At 36.3% G+C, this 27,322-nt stretch overlaps 1 protein-coding gene and 1 pseudogene across 4 annotated transcripts in view; both read right to left on the bottom strand.

The window, feature by feature from the left end:
- PAN3 (poly(A) specific ribonuclease subunit PAN3) overlaps positions 1–27,322 on the bottom strand; it is a 159,289-nt gene that overhangs the window by 62,679 nt on the left and 69,288 nt on the right. For all 4 annotated transcript variants that reach the window (XR_002518255.2, XM_003913715.5, XM_009191690.4 and 1 more), the window contains one exon: positions 13,537–13,684. Coding sequence is in view for 3 of the 4 variants with exons in the window: in XM_003913715.5 (XP_003913764.3) it covers positions 13,537–13,684 (148 nt within the window). In the remaining variant the exon portion in view is untranslated. The remainder of the gene's footprint in view (positions 1–13,536; positions 13,685–27,322) is intronic.
- On the bottom strand, positions 18,076–23,215 carry LOC108582837 (annotated as a pseudogene).

Genomic DNA, 27,322 nt, shown 5'->3' with positions numbered 1-27,322 from the left:
AGCAACCATCCAAAGTTAATACCCACGAATTTCCTAACTACACCAATACATTTACCTTTGAGAATTACTGATTTAAATTTTTCATATTCTAGTTTAACAATATGCATCCTGGATATCTATTAAGCTACTCAAGAAAAAAAAGATAATAGTATTCTAATCTGTAAATTCAGATAAGTCTTACAGTGAATCTAACCTAAAAACCTGTTCTGTAAAATTGATGAGGAATATGTACACTCACAAATCATTATTTTCATAGAGGCCAGATTTCCCCATAGATCATAGTTATGTTATTTTCTGTCAACAGGTTACAATGTTAGCCTAATAAGCCGGACGCGGTGGCTCACGCCTGTAATCCCAGCACTTTGGGAGGCAGAGGCGGGCGGATCCCGAGGTCAGGAGATCAAGACCACGGTGAAACACCGTCTCTACTAAAAATACAAAAAAATTAGCTGGGAGTAGTGGCAGGCGCCTGTAGTCGCAGCTACTTGGGAGGCTGAGGAAGGAGAATGGCGTGAACCCGGGAGGCGGAGCTTTGCAGTGAGCTGAGATCACGCCACTGCACTCCAGCCTGGGCGACACAGCGAGACTCAGTCTCAAAAAAAAAAGAAAAAAGAAAAAAAAAAAGAAACACAATTTTAGCCTAACATAATAAAAAGGAGTCTTTAAAAAATATGTTTTTGGATAAGGGTTGCTCATCCTCAAAACTAATTTTAGTGTATGTGCTGCCAAAGTGAGCATACATTTATTTCATAGAATTTTTTTTATGTTGCAGCTATTAGAACTTCATCTTCTATATGAAAATATAATATATCCCACTTAAAGTGGGTCCAATCAATAGCTACCATTAAAACAACAGTTTTTTAAGATGTGATAGAAGAATTTCCTATTCTTGAAGTATGCAACATCTAGATTCGTGGTAAACCGAACCTTGGATTCAAAGACTATGCTCTTTATAATACCTAATTCTACTCTTATTTTGCTATCTTTCGATGTCTATCTTAACAACAGTAACTTTCTGGAAATTTCTAACCCCTCATCCTCATTTTTACGGCCTCCAAAAGGTAGGGGTGGGGGGAACTAGGAATTCTGTGAATGAGACTACAAATATATTACAAATAAAGTATTCTTTTTCATTTTTTTGAGAAGTAAACAAGAACTGGCTTTCACTTTTGGGTAAATATAAAGGAAAAGTGCAAAATGTTTATCTTATTACTGCATAACAGTGACATTTCAATTATAACACCATAAACTGATTAAAAGTACAAAATCTTCTTTTTATATTATGCAATAAAATGACAAATTTCAACGCGCTCTAAAAAGTTTTATTTATTTATTTATTTTCATTTTTAGAGACAGGGTCTCACTGTACTGCCCAGGCTGGAGATCAGTCATGTGATCATAGCTCATTCCAGCCTTGAACTCCTGAGCTCAAGCAATCCTCCTGCCTCAAGCTCCCAAGTAGCTGGGACTACAGGTGTGTGCCACCATACCTGCCTATGGTTGTTTTTTTGTTTTGTGATTTTTGTTTGTTTGTTTGTTTTTGTTTTTTGAGACGGAGTCTCGCTCTGTTGCCCAGGCTGGAGTGCAGTGGCACGATGTCGGCTCTCTGCAAACGCCGCCTCCCAGGTTCACGGCATTCGCCTGGCTCAATTTTTTGTATTTGTTTAGTAGAGACGGGGTTTTACCATGTTAGCCAGGATGGTCTCGATTTCCTGACCTTGTGATCCGCCCGCCTCAGCCTCCCAAAGTGCTGGGATTACAGGCATGAGCCACCGCGCCCAGCCTTGGTTGTTTTTTGTTTGTTTTGTTTATTTGTTTTGAAAGACCAAGTCATGCTGTGTTGCCTAGACTTATTTTTATATGTAAATCACCTTTAATAGAGGCCATGTGGACCTAGCCAAAATAATTGCAACTTAATTTCCATCTCTGATTTTCCCTTTAATAACTACAGAATTTCATCAACTAATTTATATAATCATACTTCATTTTGGCTAAATATCTATCTGTGATAGATACTTAGACTATCTGGTATTAGAAACACTGTAAACATTAATAAAATAATTAAGTACCCTAAAGCGTCCTCATAAAATCTATTTAATCTTATTGACCAAACTCAGGCACATGTCAATTTATATAATTCATATGATTAATTCAACCTGAGCTTTATCAAGCACACACTCTTCAATTTTTGATGGAGATCACAGCCCGCACAATTACTCTGTTTTCCTTGTCTATGCATACTAATCTTCCCTTTGACGTAACTTCAGTGTTGCCTGTATCAGAGGTGTCATTTCTAGATGAACTCCCGTTAATTAATTCAACAAATATCATTAGAATATTGACCATGTAAAGTGCAGTGCCTAAATCCCCAAAACATTAATAATTAAACACATTTTTAAAAACTCGCATCAGGGTTTTAACTATATAGGAACTAGGAGGAACCTTACCCACTAGCCTGTGAGAGTAGCTTAGTTACTTTGGTCTCTATAATGTTTGAAGAAACACAACAGTAACCTACCTGCTTGTCCCCAAACTGGCCAAATGATCTAAAATGATAGGATCTCCCTAGACTCTACAATGGTAGCAATCTTTTTAATAATAACACTTATTTAAACGAAGCACCAAAACTGGGAAGAAAGGTGTTAGCTACTAAATATAACTTTTTTGGTTCAAAAGAACCATTTTTTCTTCTCGAGTGGTAGTGAATGTTTGAGTAAATGGTGTCCTTCATTCATAGTGATAAGTTGTATTGTTTTCTTTACAAACAAGAAACTTACTCTAAGACAAGAGTGTCTTATGAAAATTAATTACAAAATTTCACACAAAAAAAGTAAGATTTAGTTAACAATGTAATAATTTTGGATTTCTTTCCAATGAAAAAAAGTTACCACCAAAGTACAAACAAAAATTAAAGTTGATCTCAAGAAAACTGTGGTTGAATCAATAAGCGCCTCTTATTTATCTAACATGAACAACAATGTAGTTGTTTTCTCTTATTTTCTTTTTCTTTTGTTGCCAGCACAAGTTCTCATGTGAACAATTTAGTTGATTTTTTGTAACAATTTTAAAACATACATATTAAAGTGTAACATGTAAATAAAAGATATCTGATTACTAGTTCCAGAACCATAGGGTTGTTCCTCTCCCCACCCCATCCATGGGACTCTGCTTGAAGGTTTTAAATTTTAAACAGCCACGGTACTTATGCTACTCATTTTCTAAGTATCTTGAAAAACTAAAAGTTATAGTAACTAATTTACATTTTGTCTCACTAACATTACCAAGGTGGAAGGAATCCCTGTTTCCCAGATTTATTCATGACTAAGCATCGGCAACCCCTATATTCATGAATTCAACGATAACCTTAGTTATTCAGAACACAGACATTAACCAGAAATGAAGTGATACTAGCCTCAGCCAAAAGATAATAAAAAGCTCATGTACCTTATTCACAGGTAACAATTCAAGTCTTTGACTCAAAGCCTTTTTCTCATTTAAAAAAAAAAAAAAAAAAGAGGTACTAGATGTATTTGTGTTCTTAGCTCTCAGCAGATTAGGAGGAAGAGGAGAAAGGAAGTTTAAGAGGAAAGAGGAGATAAGAATTATACAAGTTCTAAATCGAGCAGTCATTCTCAAAATGAAGTCCCAGGACAAGTAGCAGCATTAGCAACACCTGGGAACACATAAGAAAAGCAAATCTTCCCTGGTTCACCCAGAGCTACTAAACCAGAAACTCTGGGGATGGGACCATGCAAATACTGGGGTTAGCAAGCCTCTAGGTGATTCTGGTAAACCGAAATTTGAGAATCACTGTCATAAACAGCACAACAGAGTTACCAATAAAAAAGCCAATAAAAACAAAAAAATAAAGTAAGCTTGCCAGATTATGGCCATTCAAGGCACTACTTTCAGGCACTTTAAGAGATTCAGAAGCAAGAGAAAGACCTTACCTTCAAAAAGTTATAATCTAATTCATTGGAGCAGAAGACCAGTGGCAAGAATAACAAATCTAAGTAATTACATAACTTGAAATAAACTGCTCTATAAACTTGGATATGTAAAGGGTATCAGTGTATTATGGTTCAATACAATTACTGAGGCACATATAGTTGAACAAGAGTCATCAAAAAATAAGATTATGTTTTGTTTTAAGCCAGAGAGTACTATGGAAAAATTTGTGAAAATATAAAGTTCTGACAATTAAAACTGTAAGCTTCTGATATCCAAAAAATTCAAGTATGCTGGAAAGATTCATTTTCCCTGACGCTAGATAAATCAGTCATTGCAGCTGCTTTGGTGATATTTTTAAAGTCATTACAAAAGACGCAAATGAGAAAATATCCCAAATGTATATTCATGAAATAACCAGGATCAACTGTTGAAACTTTTGCTTCTAAAGGAGGCTGGGAAATGTAGCCAAGCTGCTTAAAATAAAATTTAAGTCCAGATTTTAGTCAAAAGTCATCATAGGAAAAACTTTCAGGCTTGGGTCATCCCATCTTCCCATTCTTGCTCTTTCATGCTCTTCCCCCTTCCTTTCTAGCTCACTTGAGAGATGCTGAGAAGTTCCTGACCTGTGTCCCTTATAAGCTATGTGAAGAGCATCCTAGCCACTTGAACACCTGCCTTGGAAGTGTTACAAAAGCAAGAAACACATTTTTGTCATATTAAGCCATGTCATTACATTTTGGACCTACTTGTTTCGGCAGTTTAACTTACACCACCTCGCGCACAGTGAGCAGTAAGATTATAACCTATATTAACTATGGCTTAGAGAGCAGCTTGTGAATACTCTGATACCTTTCACATCAATATCAATTAACATCAATAGGATGTTAATATATTTAATCTTAATGTTAATTTCTTGTTTACTGATGTTAATTTTACTGTTTTCTCAAAGGTACCCCCACCAAATGACTATTAGTTATTAGTTACTATGTACAGGAATACCACACTAAAATCTAGACAACCACATGTAAAATATATGAAAGTACTTACGAAATCGTAAGAAAACATCTTATTTCAGACATATCAATATGTAAGAGATTCGCGACTGAAAAATTTAGAACTAAACATTATTACCATAATAAATATGCAATCCACAGGCATTTATGAGTAGGATTTACATGCCTATGTGCTTTGGGGACTTGAAAAAGTCCACATCTTGAGAAGCCTGAGAAGCTCTTGACCTGTGTCCCTTATAAGCTATGTGAAGAGCATCCTAGCCAACCTCTCCTTTTACTAAGACCCTACCTACATGCCCTACTCTAGAGTAAGTACATCTGAAAGGCAGTTAAGAATAAGAAAAAGACGAATTTCACGGTCAAGATGAGAAGAATCAAAGGATAATTTAAGAAACAGAAGGGGCTACAACCATCTGATTCATTCCTATAGAATTAGAGGACCACTCCTAACTAGAAATGTAACACACAGAACAGTAAATTTATTCACACAAACACTGTCTTCTCCTCCGAATAGGCACATTGCTCTGGGTATCACTGAGCTAAAAGGTTAAAGAAAAAACGATCCCTGGTGCTCTCAACCTACTTGACTAAAGAAGGAGGTGGAAGGAAGGTGGACATCTAACTCTCCACATTCAGCTGTGAATCAGATCAGAAATATTCTTGGGCATTTATTTATACCTGTTCTTTCTGCTCCTCAGTTCATCCAGAACCAATACAACACTCTGATTCACCCCAGAATCTAATCTTATATTGCTGAACAACACAACTCTCCTCATCTCCACCTATGAAACAAAGGGAGCCATGGGAAGATTTTCTACTTACACAGAATGTCAAGAAGTCCATATGCCTTCTAAAATCTTTCTTAAGTCTAGTACAAATGTTATCCTTCCCTTTTTACTACTTCTCACCACTGTCTTCATTTATGTCTCTGTTTACTGTCCTCTATGCTTCTACAGATTTCCACGTCTCGAAAAAACAGAATTTTAGATCAGAAAGACTTAAAATCATCTATTACCTTCTTACAGAACTGAAGACTCTAAAACACAGAAACCAAGCGGTATGCTGAAAATCACATAGTTGCTTCAGTAGAACCGGTACCATGTTCTAAAGGCAATCGAGTCACAATACACTGAAAGCAGTCCAAGAGCAGCAAGAGACTTTGCTGCAGCTGTAGATCACTGGATCGGTAACTCATAGTTAAAGGGAATCCCTACCCACTCCCATCCAGCCCCTACCCCCTAATTATGGGACAGAACATCCAATTCAATGAGATTTAAACAGGAAGCTCACAGTAGGAACTCTTATACCTATCAGGACCCATTAACCAGGGATTCCACAACCAGTAGAATATTATCTACTGGTAGCTATTTAAGCCTTACCTGACAGGTCTCCAAGCCAGCTGCAGCAGCCACATCCCTCTCTGCGCCATAAACGTCTCGCCTCAGTTTCCTGAAATTCCCAACTGAGAAGGGAATATAGCCAGCAGGCACTCCCAACCCTGTTATGATTCTACAGTTCTACTGTGAGTAACTTTCCCAGGGGCATCACAATCTGTGTCCTTACACATGCATACACAGAGGAGCTTCTTTCTAGGATGAGCTCCTCATTACAGGGCAATTAAAAGGTCCACTTCACAAAAACCTTGAGATCCCTGATCTTAATCATAAAATAGTTACTTTACTTGTTTTTTTAATGTAGAAAGTAATCTCCAAACTAAAGAACTTGGAAAGATTTGAATGAATCTGCTGAATATACCTGAAAAACAAAGTAGTTACAAAGAGTGGAAACATGCAATGTAAAAATACAAATACTTTAATTGGTTATAAGAATGCTTCAGCATCTCAAAACACACAGTGACTCTAGCTTTGATGCTGTTAAACTTTGTCAACAGGCACATTTCTGTTCCTCATTTGACTATTCACCTGCATATTCTTGAATATTTGCAGTTTTTAGAAGTTCTTCAAAGATGTTTATTAATTAAAATTCACTGTACTTAACAGATACCTAACAATTACGAAAGTATTTTCCAAGACAAAAATGAAGCCTTATCTATTAAGCATTTATTAAGCACCATTTATACCTAAATTTGTACTAGATGAGAAATGGCATGGTCCCTTCTTCTTAAGCAATTTGTGAGATGTTTAGGAAATCTAATTAATATTTAAAACAATTAGAAGGATACTTTAATGCCAAACTACCATTATTGATATTAAGTACAAAACTAATTTAAAGAATTCAATTTAGACAGAAACATCAAATTAATTTGAGCTATAATTATTTGACTATCCCACAGAATCCATTTAACAGTAGACTTCTGAGAAACAATTACAAGGAAAATCTGTTATGTTGTTATGTTATGTTAATTAAAACTGATATTTAAGAACTACATAAATATGGTTATAATTTTATTTTTAATAATTATATCACTTAGTAAACACAAAGTAATCTAAAGCAATAGCTTACAAAGTTTTTGTGCCTTGAAACACTTAATGTAGAGCCCTAAAACACATAATGAAATTTAAAATCTGAGCTTAGATATTCACCATCTTCGAGACCATAGATTCATCATGTTTTCCCAAAAAAAGAACAGTTTCCAAAGAGTTTCCTATTTTTCCAATGGTACACTCCTTAGCTGGATATCAAAGTAGTAATATAGCTAGGTAGACATATCTGCGGATTTTATTTTACCCACACTAGTGTTCTATTCCTTATGACTTACAAGAGTTCACAATTTTGGACCTATACAATTCGCTGAATTGAGTAACACTTCTCCCCAGTGCCTGATGCCATCTTGTCTCTTACAAATAAATCAGTTATATGGACACACACAGAACCAGTCTGAAAAATAAAATAACTAAAAGCACTATCATATAGGAAAAATTTGTTTTCCCATTCAACAAAAAAGGAGAGGACTAGGACAAGTGGCTGGAAGATAGACAAGACGGACTTTGGTTTAGCAGAAGACTGAGTTTTATATTCAAATTGTTAAAATGTATACTGGTTGGCTGCCTTGGTTAGTTAATGAATTCCTTATATTACTGTTAAGTGGCTAAGCAGAGACTAGATGACAATCTGTCAGAAATGCCACCTCTAGACTGGCACAAGGCTGGACTATGTAAATCCCAAAGGTTTCCACTTAGATTGATAACCAATATCATATTATTGCCTAATCCAACTAGTATGTAATTTAAATATATAAAACCTCCATTTCCTCATCTATGATATGAAATGCCATAGAGCTAATCAGTCACGGAATTTTATTTTTTAGCACAGAACTTTAAAACTGAAAATGATCTGCTTATCCCAACCCTTCAACATTATGAGCAAATAACTACTTTTAGTCTACAACATTCATAAGTTTTGATATTTCTGAACAAGAATGACAAACATTAATTTCCCCTTTTTCTTTCCCTTCCCTTTCTCCCTCACATATTTCTCAAGCTAAAAATGTTTTTTTTAAAAAAGGGTATTAGCCAATTTTACCCACCAATTTGGCACCATAACCTCAGGAATATATAAGAAATGACTGTTCAGTATTTTTTAAAAACTGGATCTAAGAACATAATTTTCTTCGGATTTATTTTCCCAAAAACCTACAATAAACTTGGTAATAAATGAATACAATTATTTAATAATGCTAATTTTGGTATAATAATTAAATGATTCTCCCTGTATCAATTATATGAGTTTGCCTTAATAATATACAACAAAGGCTGAGTGGGGTGGCTCACCCCTATAATTCTAGCACTTTGAAAGGTTGAAGAGAAAGGATCACTTGAGGTTAGTTTGAGACCAGCCTGGAAAACAAAGTGAGAACTCGTCTCTACAAAAAAATTTTAAACAGAGTATTTTTAATTGGCATGTGTCTGTAGACCCAGCTACTCAGGAGTTTGAGGTGGGAGAATTGCTGGAGGCTGCAGTGAGCTAAGGCCATGCCACTGCATTCCAGGATGGACGACAGAGTGAGACCCTCTCTCTAAAGTAATAATAATTTACAATAAAACGTATCTAATGATTAAAAAATAAACCTGCACTATTTTCATCTTGAAGGAATGAATATTGAAAAATGCTGAAAGTCACCATGACTCATTTTCTCATTTATAAATCAGTGATGACATTTGCAAATACAAGAACTCACCTCTGCCTCTCCCAAGGGCCCACACATAATAATTAAGCAGAAGGAGAGATGCTCAATTCCTGAGACACAACTGTGCACTAAACCACCAATTGATACACAAGAACACTACCCAGAAATGTGTGCTGTTCCCACTGCACTTAAGTCACTTTCAAACACACTGTGGCACTGCAAATTTGTTAACACTGAGGTAATTAAATCTAAAGTACACGAAGACTTAGTTAACTATGTCTACTATTAAAAATACTCGGGAAAAAAATTCTGATGAAAAAGGACATTCAGCAATTAGTTCTCATGATAAAATTACTTTTCGGCCGGGCGCGGTGGCTCACGCCTGTAATCCCAGCACTTTGGGAGGCCAAGGCGGGCGGATCACGAGGTCAGGAGATTGAGACCATCCTGGCTAACACGGTGAAACCCCACCTCTACTAAAAATACAAAAAATTAGCCGGGCGTGGTGACGGGCGCCTGTAGTCCCAGCTACTCCAGAGGCTGAGGCAGGAGAATGGTGTGAACCCGGGAGGTGGAGCTTGCAGTGAGCTTAAATGGTGCCACTGGACTCCAGCCTGGGGACAGAGCAAGACTCCGTCTCAAAAAAAAAAAAAAAAAGGCTTTTCATGACACAAAAATTAAAGTATAAACTATTATTTCATATACTAAGCACATTCATAATTTGGTTTCCAGAGATCTAGTCAAAAAAACCGTCTGCCTAAGCAAGAGCTAGTAGAAAAATGTATCTTTAGGCTATGTGTTACTTGAAAGTACTCTTACTATATAACACTCTGGAAATTAGTCTTGTTTAAGTTGTGTTAAATCAGTGGTTCTCTGGGAGGTGGAGGTTGCAACGAGCAGAGATTGCGCCACTGCACTCCAGCCTGGGCAACAAGAGCAAAACTCCGTCTTAAAAACAAAAAACAAAACAAAAAAAACAGTGGTTCTTAACTTTTGGAAGGCTGTGAACCTGAGAGAGGATAATAAAAGCTGTTGCCAGAGAAAAATGCATATTTTAAAATAAAAATACGCATAATTGTAGGGATTCTCAAAGACAAGCCCAAGTGCCATATCTTTAGCATCATTAAAACAACTACCTTCACAAAAGACACTTAGAAATGCAGCTACTGTTCTAGGTTCAATGTGCATAACAAAACTGTATCTCCAAATCCTTGATTCCTTAAATTAAAAAAGAATAAAATGGGTGTGTATGCAATTTTATAGAAATAGATGCCACATATTTTAATGTCTTTTAAACCTAATCAGCTGTGATTAAATTCAAATATTTGTATAAAGTTTTATTTCTTACATTGAGACATACACAAAAATATGATTTTTTCTTAAGTGATCAAAACAAATTTTAAAAAAGCAATGTGATTCACTCAGGGTCTCCTTTGTGCCAGGCATTATGCCTTTGTTCCTCATAATTTGAAGAAACGCATTCTTAATATCCACTCAACTTTGCTCAAATATTGGGCCAAAATAAATTGGCTTAAAAATTTTGACAAATATATTTGGTCAAAAATATATTTAGAGACGTACTTTCCCATACATAATGAAATGACGTTACCCTAGTTTACATAAGTGTCAAAGTATTTAAGGTTTCATATTTTATAGTAATTTGATACTTTCAAGGGCAATAGTTTTGGGGATAGAAATTTTAAAAGAAAATTAAAAACTTGTAACTGAAATTAATGAGTTACATCTATAATAGTAAGCATTAAAAATAAACTAAATCACCACTAACATAGGTAAATAAACTCTGTATTTATTCTATAACCTTACAATGTAAATGTCAAGAACCCTTCCTTAAACAAAGTAACATTTGTAGGTAAGAAATGATGGAAGACACTGAGAGTACAACGGTTCTTCCGAAAGGCAGACTCAAAGTTTTTTTCTTTGCTCACCTCCAGAGTGTTAAGCCAATAACCAAACAGAAAAAATAATTGATGCAAAACCATTCATCATTGTTAGAAAAATTTTAGGCCGGGCGCGGTGGCTCAAGCCTGTAATCCCAGCACTTTGGGAGGCCGAGGCGGGTGGATCACGAGGTCAGGAGATCGAGACTATCCTGGCTAACATGGTGAAACCCCGTCTCTACTAAAAAAATACAAAAAACTAGCCGGGCGTGGTGGCGGGCGCCTGTAGTCTCAGCTACTTGGGGGCCTGGGGCGGGAGAATGGCGTGAACCCGGGAGGCGGAGCTTGCAGTGAGCCGAGATCACGCCACTGCACTCCAGCCTGGGAGACACAGCGAGACTCCGTCTAAAAAAAAAAAAAAATAAAGAAAGAAAGAAAAATTTTAACTGACTTGTCATGTGAATGAAGAGCACTCTTAAAATGATAGTTACCAGAATTCCTGAATACATGTCATATGATATAATGACCTATTTCCAGTGGTTCCAGGGAGTCATTACTGTCATCGGTAGGAGGAGCTAGAATAACCATTTCATGCTAGGACTACGTAGAAGAATAGTTTTTCAGCTAATTTACCTTTTAAATTAATTAATTTCACCCTAAGTTTCAACTGGGAGGTCCAAATGGGACCAATGAATATACCTACCTCCAAATAAGCTGATACCTATACCATAAGCATTAATGGATTTTTTTAAACTGAGTGTTTTTAAATTTAAAATTCCCTTTAATATTTTTAACTCCTCCAATTGAAAAGGCTAATTTTTTTCTGAATGGCATGCCTAAATTAGTCTCATGAAGTAAGTTAACAAAATGTTTATTTCTGATACGAGGAAGGAAGCATTGTTAGACCAAAATAAATTGGCATGTAATTACGAAGGCCAAAGTTTTCTGATTGCTATATGGATCCCATTATTGCGGGTGCTTTGGAAAGAGACATGTAAAGTTGAATTACAACACTGCTCAGAAGTCTAGACAATGCCTGTCTAAGAAATTTTAAAATGTGTAGCTCACTTGTAGATTATGCTCATGTAAACAATGCAAACACACCTCAATGAAAGAAAAATCATAGTAGTACATTACTTACAAAAAAATTTTTAGGCTACCAGAGATAATTCAATTCTGACACTGCTTTCTAGGGAAGAAAGGAAAATGCTTACAAATTTAAATGAACCTGAAAAAAAATCAAAGTAGAAGAAAAGGTAAGGGAACAAGTCGGGGGAGAGGAGTGGAAGGGAGGAGGGTAGTAAGACAGAAAGAATGGTGGGGAAATGTGCTGACAAAATCCTTAGCAACACAAGGTTATTAATCTCTGAGTACACTGATACTTTAATGCTAAAACAGATGCTCTACTCCCCTTTATCTTTTTCTTCTCCCATTTTTCGTCCCAAAGAGGTCCTTGAATTAGATATATCAGTATTTAAATCAAAGATTTACTTACTAATTGGATTAAGCCCTGGAGGCAGTACCAGTTCCCAGCTGATCTAGATACATCCTTTGGCTTTTAGTGGGTATATATATTTCATTTTGTTTCTGTTTTTTTTTTTAAATGTCCAAGACCAAGTGCTGATTTTCCTGTATAGGTTCTAGAAGCATAATTTGTGTGTGCAACTCAAACATTTGACAAACATAAGATACCAATCTGCTCAGGACTTACTATTAATTAAATATGATTGTGCATATCACCTTGCTTTCCAAATCAAGGTATATAGCAGTGGGGTTAAGTGATGTTAATTTTAAAAATTTAAATATTTTTATATTAAAATAAACATTATGGAGTAATAGACGCAAAAATCTGCATGAATTCTTAAGATAAAAACGAAGACTGCAAAGAATCATAGATTTCTCAAAGAGTCGCACTGAACGATGCCTTCAGGAATTCTGGAGTACAAGCACATTTGCTCAGATTCTTCTGTCATTATTGGTGCACTTGGCAGAAGATGACTAAAAAGTGTTTTCTCTACTGCAATGATCCCTTATGTAATATATTTTTTTTTCCTACTACTGTTTATAATACTTTACCCAATTTAAAATTACTACTATAGCATTTATAATCAAACATCTGAAAGGGAATACCATCTAAAGATGTAGAATGATATAAATTATTTTTTAGAAAGTTAATACAAAAGGCATATGTAGATACGAAAGGCATATGTAGATCTGAGGCATACATACATAAATATTCCCATTATTTCTGATGCCTTTATAAGTTTTAGTGAAACAGCACGAAGTTTTAAAAATAGAGAAATACAAAAAGATAGATTTTTTTCCTAAATAACCATTTTCCCCTTTAAATTTTTTTGTGAGTTTTATATATAAAAATTCTTATATGTAATTTCATTCATATTTAAATTTTGCTTTAAAATTCTCAACTACACATTTGGCCTATGGTGCCAAAAACTAGAACATAAAGCTCATAATTTGTTCCAGTGTGAATCATTCAAGTATACAATTTCAGTTCTGATAAATTAATACTAAATGGTGCTTACAGATTTGGTATCTGGAACTCACTGGAAATAGTTACTCAACTTACCTGGTGCTAATCCAGCAGTAGCAGGGCTTCCCATGGATGGGTGAGAGAAAACTTGAGAGAAGGCAGACATATTTGACTGGGACACGTTACTCAGCCTGGAGGTTGATCCTCCTTTAGGAATAAACTCGCTTGCAGTAGGATTTGGTGTCTATTTAAAAATCAAATATAGTAAGTTAACACACTTTAAGCCAAAAAAAGACATTGAATCTAATAGGCATATTCCACAGTGCTTTATTTACTAAGTAAAATATATTCTTGAAAGGATTAACATGTGTTTTAGGTTCCATATTTTGGTAGGTCATAATTAAATTTCTTAAAGGAAATTTGATCATCAAATTTGAAGATTTTAATCATTTCATTTGCAGAATTTTAACCTCAGTAATGTGTAAAATTTGTCTTTATCATCAAGCATGCATCATTACCAAACTACTATGTTTTAGAGAACCGGGAGGTTGAGATTACCTCAAAACTGAGCAACAAGTTTCGAGTTTAGTATCTTTAAACCACTTCTACCAAGATAAAGGTCAAAACTGTTTTCTTCCAATAGTAATCACTTTCTTTTTTGTAGTTACTTCAAACATTTCCCTAATAATATGGTATCATGTATTTAAGTAACAAAGTAAAGGTTAGAAAAACATTTACAAACAAGGCAAATATGGGAGGAATCAAGATATAAGAAAAACTAAAGTGATCCTAATGCCCATACAGTACCATGTGTGACTTGTTACACTGAAAACTATTTGGCTATGAGATTACATGGAAAACATCTTTTTCACAGTGGTACTATGCTACAACTCTTTATATATTCAAGTGGCATGGTATTTTTAGCTTTAAGAAATACTAGAACATATGAGACTATACGTAAGATTCATAAAAAGTCTACATATTGTCCACATTAAATTTCCACAGGAGGCAGAAATAATAGCTTCCCCATTTAATATGAATGAGTTAAGAGTTCAAAATACTGCCAAGTTAGAGTTCAAAATACTAGATCTGGAAGGTAACAAGTCACCAGGCTAACCCAAATGTAAACTCCAAAACGAGTATTATCAGCTATGTGCCAGCTAAAGTTAAATAAAAGGTGATAAAATATAGAACAAATGCTAAATCTGGGCTTAATTAAAATATACTAGAACTACGGAATCAATCTTTTACTGCCACAGCTAAGGCACAAATTTCTGGAAAAGTAAAATCAGGCCTGAGGCTGTATTTTCCAAAGGGGAAAAAATCCTCTTTTGTGACTTAAATGTATTTTTTTTAAATTTCCAATTGTAACATTCCCCAAAATAGTGGTATGTTCTCTAAACGGATGGCCAATTCCTTGATTTCTGGAAGAGAAAACAAGCCACTGCATTTTACTAATGTAGTACCTTCCTAGTTATAAGGGAACAAATGGCTACCAACAGAATGAAAAGTATGACAGGGCCAGTATGTCCCAGTTAAACCTAAGTCTTAGAAGTTGAGGGTCAAGATAAAAGCCATTGATACCGTGATAAAAGAGTCCAAAATGGCTAGAGACATGGACTTCGGGATTACGTAGGATTACTAGGAGACACCAAAATTACATAGGGAAAATAATACACAATATGAATATTTTTAGAATGTTCCTGAGAAACAGGTATTACCCAGTTTCTATTTCACATATAACCTGTAATTACAGTAAATAACAGACCGATTTTAAAAATGAGTTTCTCTAATCTTATTATTTTGAAAGCCTATTTTTATTATTTTTGAGACCCTGTAAAGGGGAAAAAGGAGGGGGAGGTCCATCCTACCTTTCATAAATTACAAAGGACCTCCAAATATGTATGAGTGGAAGTTATTAAAATTAACCTAACTATTAAGATTTACACACAGAACTGTAACTTCTACAGATTCAATAACCACGGATGCCAAAATCTACCCAACAGTGAATTTGAATTAAGAACTGAAAAGGATGACCTAAAACCCTACTTGTTTCTTGATTTAGTATTCCTTGATTTGGTGGTTTGAGAGTTTGTTTTGTTCAACTGTGAGCACTTGAGATTAAAGATAAAATAATTTAAATGGCAGAAAAATAATTATGTAAGATTCAGGTACAACGGCACACACAAAAAATCTTTGATAATATAAATTAACTGTAGCCAGATCAGAGAATGATCGGATACATTTAAAGTACAAATCAGAAATTAAGACCTTACCTAGAATACTTTTTCATGATAAAAATCTTTAAAATAAGATGCAACAATAAAGATACATTCTTAAAACTTCTTTAATATTACTGGTTTAAAATATAAATCTTTTTTTAAAACTATAAAATCTATTTAAAATAGCATAGATATATATTTTTAACATGTTAAGAATAATTTTTTGAAAGATAAGGCTAAACAGGTAACTAAAACAAGTATCACATTAAAATGAAATACCTGTTCAAAAAAGAAACTATTTTTTTCAGGTTTAGGAGGCAAAGGTTTTATCTAGGATTAGAAGACATAAGGACTTGAGTTATATAAATTATTTGACTAACTTCAACAACAATAAGGAGTTTGGCATAAATAAGAAAAATAGAAATAAAAACATTAAAGTTTTACTATCCCTGCCCTATGTTTGAATAATCCTTTCCTAAAGACATAGATATAATATTAAATTTTTGGTTTCTGTAAATATACAGATATGCAGTCATTTATATTCATAATTAAAACCCTAATTTACATTTATACTTTAAATAGTTCTAAGTGGACATTTTAAAAAATTAATGTTCATTCAATAGTCTTAGATTCTCATACACTCAAATTTACCCCACAATTTTTTCTTTTCTTTTCTTTTTTTTTGACATGGAGTCTCACTCTGTCGCCAGGCTGGAGTGCAGTGGCACAATCTTGGCTCACTGCAACCTCCACCTCCCAGGTTCAAGTGATTCTCCTGCCTCAGTCATCCTAGTAGCTGGGATTACAGGTGTGCGTCACCAAGCCTGGCTAATTTTTGTATTTTTGGTAGAGGCGGTGTTTCATCATGTTGGCCAAGCTGGTCTCAAACTCCTGGCCCCAAGTGATCTGCCCACCTCAGCCTCCCAAAGTGCTGAGATTACAGGCGTAAGCCACTGTGCCCGGCCTGCCCCCCAGTTTTCATGTCAAAAACAACCAAGTGCTTCTCATATAGGGAGTTCTCCAAAATGACATCATCCCCCAACTTTCGAAAATGATCCCTACCACTACCATCTAGACCCATATATAATTAATCAAGAATCCTGACCGTTAACTTAAATGTTATTGTAATTATTTTTTTTTTTTTTTTTTGAGACAGAGTTTTACTCTGTCACCCAGGCTGGAGTGCAGTGGCATGATCTCGGCTCACTGCAACTTCTGTCCCCCAGGTTCAAGCGATTCTCCTGCCTCGGCCTCCAGAGTAGCTGGGATTACAGGCACCCACCACAGCGCCTGGCCAATTTTTGTGTTTTTAGTGGAGACGGGGCTTCACCATGTTGGCTGGGCTGGTCTCGAACTCCTGGGCTCAAGAGATCCACCCACCTCGGCCTCCCAAAGTGCTGGGATTACAGGCGTGAGCCACCACACCTGGCCTAAACTTTTTCTTTTTTAAATTAGATGGAAAGACAAGAAGTTTCTGTTGAATAATAACAGAACATAAGATATGTAACATTACATTGCATATATGGCTCAAAAAGGCCTATAAGAAAAAAATAGTTGTCATACAATGATGGGATGAATAACTCATACAATGATGGGATGAATAACTCAGAAACTACTAATATTCCTGAATACTGGTCAGGGTTATTTTAATCACATAGCAAACTCATAAAACTATTGGACAGCTCCTTAAAGAGCTCAGCTTGCTTTACCTGTCTTAAAGGCTTTGTAAATTGGTATCAGTAATCTTTCTATCCTCTGAATGAAAACCTAACCTGGTGACTTTTTCTTTTATTTAAGATATGATTGACATGTAATACGCTGTCCATACTTAAAACTTTGGCAACTCCTGACACAGGTATACAACCTTGAAACCACTACCCAAACCAATATAATGACTATATACATCATACTAAAGTCCGCACAGGCCTCTTCTAAACCCCTCCCTCCTTTCCACCCCTCTCTGCTCTCTGTTCCCAAGTCTCCAGGAAACCACTGATGAGCTTTCTGTCACTATGAATTAGTCTGCATTTAAAAATTTTTCACATAAATGGGTCATACATATATATGTGTTTTTTACCTGGCTTGTTTTTTTCTCGCTGAACTTTGTTTTAATGGGTCTCAAAATTCTGTGACAGGGCCGGGCGCGGTGGCTCAAGCCTGTAATCCCAGCACTTTGGGAGGCCGAGGCGGGCGGATCACGAGGTCAGGAGATCGAGACCATCCTGGCTAACATGGTGAAACCCCGTCTCTACTAAAAATACAAAAAACTAGCCGGGCGTGGTGGCGGGTGCCTGTAGTCCCAGCTACTCGGAGGCTGAGGCAGGAGAATGGCCTGAACCTGGGAGGCGGAGCTTGCAGTGAGCCGAGATCGCGCCACTGCACTCCAGCCTGGGCGACACAGCGCGAGACTCCGTCTCAAAAAAAAAAAAAAAAAAAAAAATTCTGTGACAGAATTTCGGTCAAGTTGTTTCCATTAAAATGTACTGATTTAAAAAACTAGTAACTTAACCACATGCAAAAAAAAAAAAAGAAAAAAAGAAAGAAAAGAAAAAAACAAAAATGAATTAGTTCACAAAACATTCTCCTTTCCTTCTGAAGGTTTTAAGATGCACTGTTATCTTTAACCAGTCTTTTACAATTAAACTTAAATGGCCAATTGAAACTAACAGTCCTGAGACCATTCTTCCACCACTGATTAAGACTAGAGTGGCAGGTATTAGGGATAATACTCATTTAGCCTTCTGAGATTTCTGGGCAAACCTGGTGACCTTGCCAGCTCCCACAGCCTTCTTGTCCACTGCTTTGATGACACCCACAGCAACTGTCTGTCTCACACCTCCAACAGCAAAATGACTCAGAGGAGGATGGTCTGAGAAGCTCTCAACACACATGGGTTTGCCAGGAACCATATCAACAATGGCAGCATCACCAGACTTCAAGAATTTAGGGCCTTCTTCCAGCTTCTTACCAGAATGGCAATCAATCTTTACCTCCAGCTCAGTAAACCTGCATGCAACCTGAGCTGTGTGGCAATTCAGTACAAGGGCATAGCCAACACTGATTTAGCCTGGATGGTTCAGAATAATCGACTGAGCAGTAAGGTCAATTGCCTTCATTCGTGGGTCATTTTTGCTGTCAGCAGCAACACTGCCACAACAAACATCTTGGATTGACACATTCTTAACATTGAAGCCCATAATGTCTCCAAGAGGAGCTTCACTCAAAGCTCCATGGTGCATTTCAACAGACTTCAGTTGTAATGTTGACTGGAGCAAAGGTGACCACCACAATGGGTTTGAGAACACCAACCTCCACTCGGCCCACAGACACAGTACCAATACCACCAATTTTGTAGACATCCTGGAGAGGCAGGCGCAAGGACTCGTCAGCTGGACAAGCTAGTGGAAGGATGCAGTCCAGACCCTCAAGCAGTATGGTTCCACTGGCACTGCCATCTTTACGGGTAACTTTCCATTTGAACCAAGGCATGTTAGCACTTGGCTCCAGCATGCTGTCACAATTCCAGCCAGCAACTGGCACAAATGCTACTGTGTCAGGATTGTAGCCAATTTTCTTAATGTAAGTGCTGACTTCCTTAATGATTTCCTCATCTCTCTTCTGGCTTTAAGGTGGCTCAGTGGAATCCATTTTGTTAACACCAACAATTAGTTGTTTCACACCCAGTGTGTAAGCCAGAAGGGCATGGTCACCAGCCTGCCCATTCTTGGAGATACTAGCTTCAATTTCACCAACACCAGCAGCAATAATCAGTACAGCACAGTCAGCCTGAGATGTCCCAAGAATCACGTTTTTGATGAAGTCTCTGTGTCTGGGGGCATCAATGATAGAATTTGTTGGTCTCAAATTTCTACAGGGAGATATCAATAGTGAGATCATGTTCATGCTCAGCTTTCAGTTTATCCAAGACCCAGGAATACTTGAAGGAGCCCTTTCCCATCTCAGCAGCCTCCTTTTCCAATTTTTCAATGATTCTTTTGTTAATTCCACCACATTTGTAGATCAGATGGCCAGCAGTGGTGGACTTGCCTTGAATCTATGTGTCCAATGAAGACAATGTTGATAAAAGTCTCTTCCCATTTTGGCTTTTAGGGGTAGTTTTCACGACACCTGTGTTCTGGTGGCAAACCTGTTGCAAAAAAGCTGATTGGCTTCTTTCACTCAGCATAAAGATTCACCCATGTCACTGCATCTATCAATACTTCATTTGTATTGCTTACGAGTATTCAACATTATCAATATACTACAATTTGTTTATCCTTTCATCCATTAGATACTGAGATTGTTTCCAGGTTTTGGCTATTACAAACAAAGCTGCTGTGAAGATCTGTACACAAGCCTTTGTACACAAATACATGTTTCATTTGTATAAAAATACACGTTTCGTTATTCTTGGTTAAAAACGTACCAGTGAATGATTTGGGCATGTAATACGTACGTATATATAACATTTTTAAGTTAGTAAACTGTTTTCCAAAGTAGTTGTGATTTTATTTTTTTTTCTTTTGGAGACAGGTTATTGCTTTGTCACCCAGGCTGGAGTGCACTGGAAAGATCACTGCTCACTACAGCTGCTCAAGCGATCCTCCAGCCTAGTTGTATTATTTTATTATGTCCATCAGTACTGTGTAAGAGATCAAGTTGCACTATGTCCTCAGGAATACATGCTTTGGTTGGTCTTTTTCATTTTAGACATTTTAATAGGTGTGTAGTGGTATCTCATTGTGGTTTTAATTAGCATTTCCCAAATAACTTGTCATTTTATATCTTCTTTGAAGTGTTCACATTTTTTGACTACTTTTATTGAGTTTTGAAATTTTCTATTACGAAGTTGTGAGAATTCACCAAATAGTCTGGATTGAAGTCCTCCCCCAACCCCCGCCCCTTTTTTTTGCTTTTTTTCAAAAAAAAAAAAATCTTTTGACACAGTGTAAAACTCATAAGAAATGTTACCTTTCACCTCGTTTCATGATAGGTAACATCTTACATAACCATAGTACGTTTTCAAAACCATAAACACTGGTGCAATAATTTTAGCTAAACTGACGACCTTGTTCGAATTTTACCAGTTTTTGAGTGCAAAAATGCACTCAATTTGACTGCATTTTTGCAGGATATTTTTCCAAGTACGGAATTCTAGGGTGACACTTTTTTTTCCTTCCTGTATTTTAAAGACACTGTTATACTGTCTACGATTTGTGTTACTTCCAGTGAGAAATCAGCTATCAGTACTGTCGTTTCTTAGCATCTGCAGGAGATTGGTTCCAGGACCCTCCTCCAGTCCCTCCACAGATACCAAAATCCACAGGTAATCAAGTTCCTCATATTAAATGCCTAATAGTTATATGTAGTCTATGCACATAGGTGTATACTCCTATATACCTTAAATCATCTCTAGATTACTTATACCTAATGAAATACAAATGCTATATGTTACATGGTATTTATTATTTGTATTATTTTTATTGTTGTATGATTTTTTTTTTTGGTGTTTAGGTTTGTTTTTTTTCCCGTCCATGATTGGTTGAATCCAAGAATGTAGAACCCATGGATATGGAAAGCCAATGGTATAGCCGTTCCGCAAAAATGGTTTTGTTTTTTGGCATGGCTGCTTCTTTGATGCACCTTGGTGTAATTTTCTTCATGTTTATTTTGCCTGTGATTCACTGGACACCTTGAGTCTGTGGGTTTACAGCTTCATCAAGTTTGGAAAATGTTGCCCAATATTTCTTAAAATACTTTTTCTGTACATCCCACCAGCCCCACCAGAACTCCAATTATTCAGATATTAGGTCACTTGATGTTATCCCATGGCTCACATTTTCTCTGCATGTGGTTTTTTGGGGCAGTTTCTATTGCTATGCCTTCAAGTTCACTAAACAGTTCTGCAAGTTCTACTGCCATTAATCCCATAAAACATATTTTTCATTTCAGACACTATAGCTTTAAACTTTTGAAGTCTGATTTGGATTTCTCATATATGTAAATATGTTTTATTCCTGTACTAACATGTTTAATCTTTCCTCTAAGCTTCCTCAACATATGAAATAGTTATAATAATTATTGTTGATGTTCTTATATAACTATCTCTGAATCATTTCTGCATCAGTTTTGAATGATTATATTTTCTTTTCTTTATGGGTCTTACTTTCCTTCTTTGCCTGTTTGGTAACTTTTGATTACATGGTAAATAATGTGACTTTTATCTGCTGGGTGGTGGATATTTTTGTATTCCTGCAAATCTGGACCTTTGCTCTTCGTTGTAGTTAAACTGCTTAAAAATTAATTTGATTCTTCCAGGTCTTGCTTTTAAGTTTTGTTAGGAGGAACCAGGGAAGAATTTATTCTAAGGCTAATTTGACCCCACTACTGAGGCAAATGCCTTCCAATTAGCCTTACTTGGTGCTTCGTGAGTTATGAAGTTTTCCATGTTGGCTGGTGAGAACAGGAACTACTCCGCGTCATGTACAGATCTGAGAATTGTTGACTGTGATCTTCTTGGCAACTTCTTTTTCCAGCTCTGGTAGCCTCTTCATTCACATCCTGAATTCACATCAGCTAAAGAGGGATCCCTTAGCAAATTGCCAGAGTTCTCTCTGTATGTGAGCTCTCTCCTCTTCAGTATGTTTTCTTGTACACTATTGCCACCTTGGCCACTGTGGACTTCCAGTTTGGTCTCCTCAATTCAGACACATCAGCAGGCTCCACCTGATGTCCCCCTTTCTGTACAAGGTTGGGAAACTCTCCCAAGGTAGCAAGCTGGGTTAATCACAAGGTTCACCTCATTTGTTTTCCATCTCCCGGGGATCACTGTCCTTCACTGTCTGATATCTAATGTCTTGAAAACTGTTGTTACATATGTCTTGCTCAGCTTGTTAGCTGCTTCTGAAGAGAGAGTTGAATCCCTGTTCTTTCACCTTGGCCAGAACTTAGTGGTAATGTTTTGAAAACATTAAGGAATTCTCTGACTTTGAGTTATCAATATATAAAATTTAGCTAACTGTTTTTGGTTAAACATCCAGTAGTAGAGAGGCAAGCTACAAGTACCATTTCAAATAACTTGTGAGCAATTCAGTCTACTTTCTTATAAAGTTGGTTTTTCAAGTTTTGTTGTGCTTTCCTTATAATCTCTTTCCTAAAAAGACAAATTATATCACACGCACAGTTCAACTAACTGTCCTTTTGATAATGCCCACCACATCTTTGAAGCAACAAGTCAGAGAGTCTATTTTACATAAATATTTCTCCAATACAATTATGTCTACCCATGCCACTGGGAGTGACTTGGCAACAGCAATGAGTAGTGAATTATTTGGAAAAGCAAAAGAGAGGGTACCTATAATGAGAGAGAAAGACAGGCCTGCAGAATTTTTTTTGCCTTGTTAAAGTGATCTAAAAAGACATAAAAAGATGAGACCCAGACAGGCACGGCTGCTCACACCTCTAATCCTACAACTTTGGGAGGCCAAGGCGGGAGGACTGCTCAAGGCCAAGAGTCTGAGACCAGCCTGGGCAACAAGAGACACTCTCTCCACCAAAATAAATAAATAAATAAATAAAATAAAATTTTTTTCATTAGCCAGGTGTGGTGGTATGCACCTGTGGTCCCAGCTATTCAGGAGAATTTCTTGAGCCCAGGAGGTGAAGGCTGCAGTGAGCCATCTCTACACCACCACCCTCCAGCCTGCGTGACAGAGTAAGACCCTGTCTCAAAAAAAAATAAAGATGAGATTCGTGGACATAAAGAGCAGCCCAACTGAGACCTAATTTTACCAGTCTTCAGTGTTAATAAACAACACAGGATAAAGAGGAACAGAGGGAGATGGAAAGGAGAAGTCAGATGGTTAACAAGAATCCCCAAGTTCACATAAGGTTTTTGTTGTTGTTGTTAATTAATGAATTGTTATTTCCACTTATTTCAAGCACATACAAATATGGCCAATTTAAAATTTATTATCAAAATATACTCAACTTCTGGGTTAGTAAGAAACTGACCTATTTAAAACCTGCGAAGTTTAATCTTAAAAAAAAAAAGTTAAAAGTGACACCTAAATACAATGACTATTGTAAAATTAGTCTAATAATATAGTTTATAAACTTTCTGAAGCAAATTAGGCCCTCTGATTTAAGCATCTCAATAAAGGAAATATAATTTTCTAAATCAGATAAAATTGGTGGAGACAGCAGAAGAAAGCTAATTACCAATATTTCCAAAAGATTCACATTAGTGTTCTTCTAAACAAAAGTTCTCCGATTTATAACTCGACAATCTTAAAAGGAAAGTAGCATGTGTATGTTGGAACCTGGCAAATGAAGATCAATTAGTAATAAGCTTTACATTATAATGAGATGAAAACAAAAATTTTTATGATCTCAGCATAAAGCAATTCTCTGTACGTAACAGCTTGAAACTATAGACACGTAAATTTCCAAAGACAGTTGTTAGCTCATCCTTTACAAAGTTTACCAGAAATGGATAATACTATAAACATTTCTAACAATCTCCTGGTGTACCTTTTATGAGAACAGTTTGATAATATTACCAAAATGAAAAATAAGGCCATGCAGTGGCTCACACCTGTCAACCTACTACTTTAGGAGGCCAAGGGTGGAGGATCACTTGAGCTCAGGAGTTCAAGACCAGCCTGGGCAACACAGCAAGACCCCCATCTCTACTAAAAGTTAACAACATTTAGCCATGCATGATAGCACACATCTGTAGTCCCAGCTACTCTGGAGACTGAAACAGGATGACTTGAGCCCAGATCAAGGCTGTAGTGAGTTGTGATCATGCCACTACACTCCAGAGCGGTAAAAGGAGAAAGGAAAAAGGGAAGGAAAAGGGAAGGAGAAGAAGGGGAAAAGAAAAAGAAAGACAGGAAGGAAGGAGAAAAAAGGGAGGAGAGGGGAGAATAAGCAAAGAATAAGCATGCCCCTAATCTAGCAAACCTACATCTAGGAATTAAAGCTAAGGAGAAAAATGACACATTTTTTATTATAATATTTTTTAGAAAGAAATAAGTAAAATAGCTACCAGCAGGGATTTGGTCACGTGGACTGTGGAACATATCATAATGTATAACTATTAAAAACTGTGAGTTGATATATTTTTATTAAACATGAAAAGAGCCACCTATACTACTGATTCAGTAAAAATAAAAGATAAGCTAGAGAATAGCAATGAAACTAAATTGCTATTTATGTAAAATAGCTTCCTTATGCCTGAGGGAATGGGGGAATGCGTGTGCATGCAGGTGTGTAAAAACATGCTAAAGATGGTCACTAAAATGTATCAGACATGTTATCTGTGGGTGGTCACCTGGCTAAGGACATTTTTGCCTTCTTCTTTGTACTCATCTATAGTATGTGATTTTTTTCAGTAGTATATACAGTCAGCACTCCATATTCATGGGTTCTGAATCTGCAGATTTCACCAACCACAGATAAAAAATATTTGGGGTAAAAAAAACCAACAACAATTTAAAAAATACAAACAACACAGTACAGCAACTATTTACATAACATTTACATTGTAATAGCTATTCTGAAGAATGCACATAGGTTATATGCAAATATGCCTCAAGCACCCCAGTATTTTGGTATCTGCAGGTGGTGGGGAGGTTGTTGCTAGAACCAATCCCGCAGAGTACAGAAGACCACTGTATAATTTTTACAAAAAACTTCTAAGAAAGTTCAAGATTTCTAAATCATAAAACCACTTACACCATTCCCTTTTTCATTTGCATATCATCGTTGAATGGAATTATCGTAAGAATTCACATGGATCACACAACATTTAAATTCAGACCAAAAAAGTCAATGCATATAAAAAGGAAAACCTGTATCCAAAGAATAGAAGACATTTAAAAATAAAATCTGATGTGTGCATCTGCTACAAACTAGGTATCCCTAATCAGAAAATCTGAAATCCTAAATGCTCCAAAATCTGAAACTTTTTGAGCTCGAACATGATGCTCAAAGTAAATGTTCACTGCAGTATTTCAGGCCAGGTCTTCAGGTTTAAGATGCTTAACCAATAAATAGATCCAAATATACCACACACACAAAAAAAAATTCTGAAACACTTATAGTCCCAAGTATTTTGGATAAGGGATACTGAACCTGTACTTAAAAGAATCTGAAGTTATTTACATGTCACAGTGCTCCAATAACAGTAATCATTAATAATCACAGGGCATACCACCTAGTTTATTCTATCACGGTCCCTAAAAGGAGCAAAAATGTTTACTTAGGTCAGTGAATAAGTCGTACAGGAAAGTGAGACTATCACAACATTCCAAAGAGGCAAGAACTACTTTACACAGCTACAATTATTTCTATACTTATGCATTTCTTCTATCCATAGCCATATAACAGTAAAACCTATTTGTCACATCCCACAGTAATTTGTAATACTTAGATGTATTCTTCCTAACAAAGAATCCTGCCATATTTAATCATAAAATTTAACATATATTAAGATTTTCAAATGTTTTCCACATTGATATTTTATTTCATGAAACTGTACCGAGGGAAAATTTATGAAAATACGTAAAGTATTACATTTCAGGAACGTATTAGGCCAAATAATCATCCAACTAATCAATAATCCAGGTCCATCCATTCAATTATTTGAATACCTAATATATAAAAGACACTGTGCAAGGCACTGTGCTAGGCACTGTGAGAAAGAAAGACATAAAACATAGACACTGTGTTCTACAAGTTCACAGGCTGACATTTCACAGGTATACAATGTATCCTGAACCCAAATCCACACTCTCAAGAACTCTGAACATCCATGTATCAAAAGATATATATTATCTACAATGTGCCATATCAGTATATGATATTAGCTTATGTGATGAGTTCTATAAATGAATAATTAGAATCTGGTAAGTGCTAGGACAAAGGGAGCAAACATCTAATGCTGTCTAATTAGGCCATAAGACCATATGACTGAATTGAATCTTAAAAGACAAGTCTAAGTCAAGACGGAAGGAAGGGTACATCAAGCAAGGTGAATGTTCAAAAAGAATAGTCATAGGAGAAGCAAGAAGAACATGGAACTCTTCGTGGTACTTGCATGGTGCTGCAAACAGTTCTGTAGGCATGCAGCAATAAACAGGAACAAGAGCAAGAGGCAGCCTGGATGCCTTCGTAAGGGATTTTGACCTTTTTTTCCCCCCAATGACAAGGATGAGAGGCAAAATCAGACAATCAGGTAGTTGCTTGAAAAAGACGACTAGAAGCAGGAAACCAGCTAACAGACCACAATATAATAATCCAAGCAAGAATTAAAGGGGTACCCTACATTATAACTCAGTTAACAGAGTAAAAATAATTTCAAACCAGCAACAGATCTCAGTAGCTGAAGGATATGGCAGGTAAGGAAGTGAGGCGTCAAAAAGAGCTCACAAGTTAGACACTGAATGATATCAATAACCAAGATACACAGTGGCATATAGTTGTGAATAAGTGAGTGTCTACAGATGTGTGTGAATGAAAAACAGGTTTGAAGGAAAGTATATGGTGTTCATTTTATTTTTTATTCATTTATTTTTATTTTTTACAGGAACCCGCCCTGCCTCTGTGAGAGGGGGAGGAAGACAGGCTGAGTTTTAAGTCCTATGTCATGGAGA

The sequence above is a fragment of the Papio anubis genome, chromosome 15 (genome assembly GCF_008728515.1).
Source record: "Papio anubis isolate 15944 chromosome 15, Panubis1.0, whole genome shotgun sequence".
NCBI classification, from domain to species: domain Eukaryota; kingdom Metazoa; phylum Chordata; class Mammalia; order Primates; family Cercopithecidae; genus Papio; species Papio anubis.
Note: the sequence above shows the minus strand (reverse complement) of the source record. Positions and strands in the feature narration are given on the sequence as shown.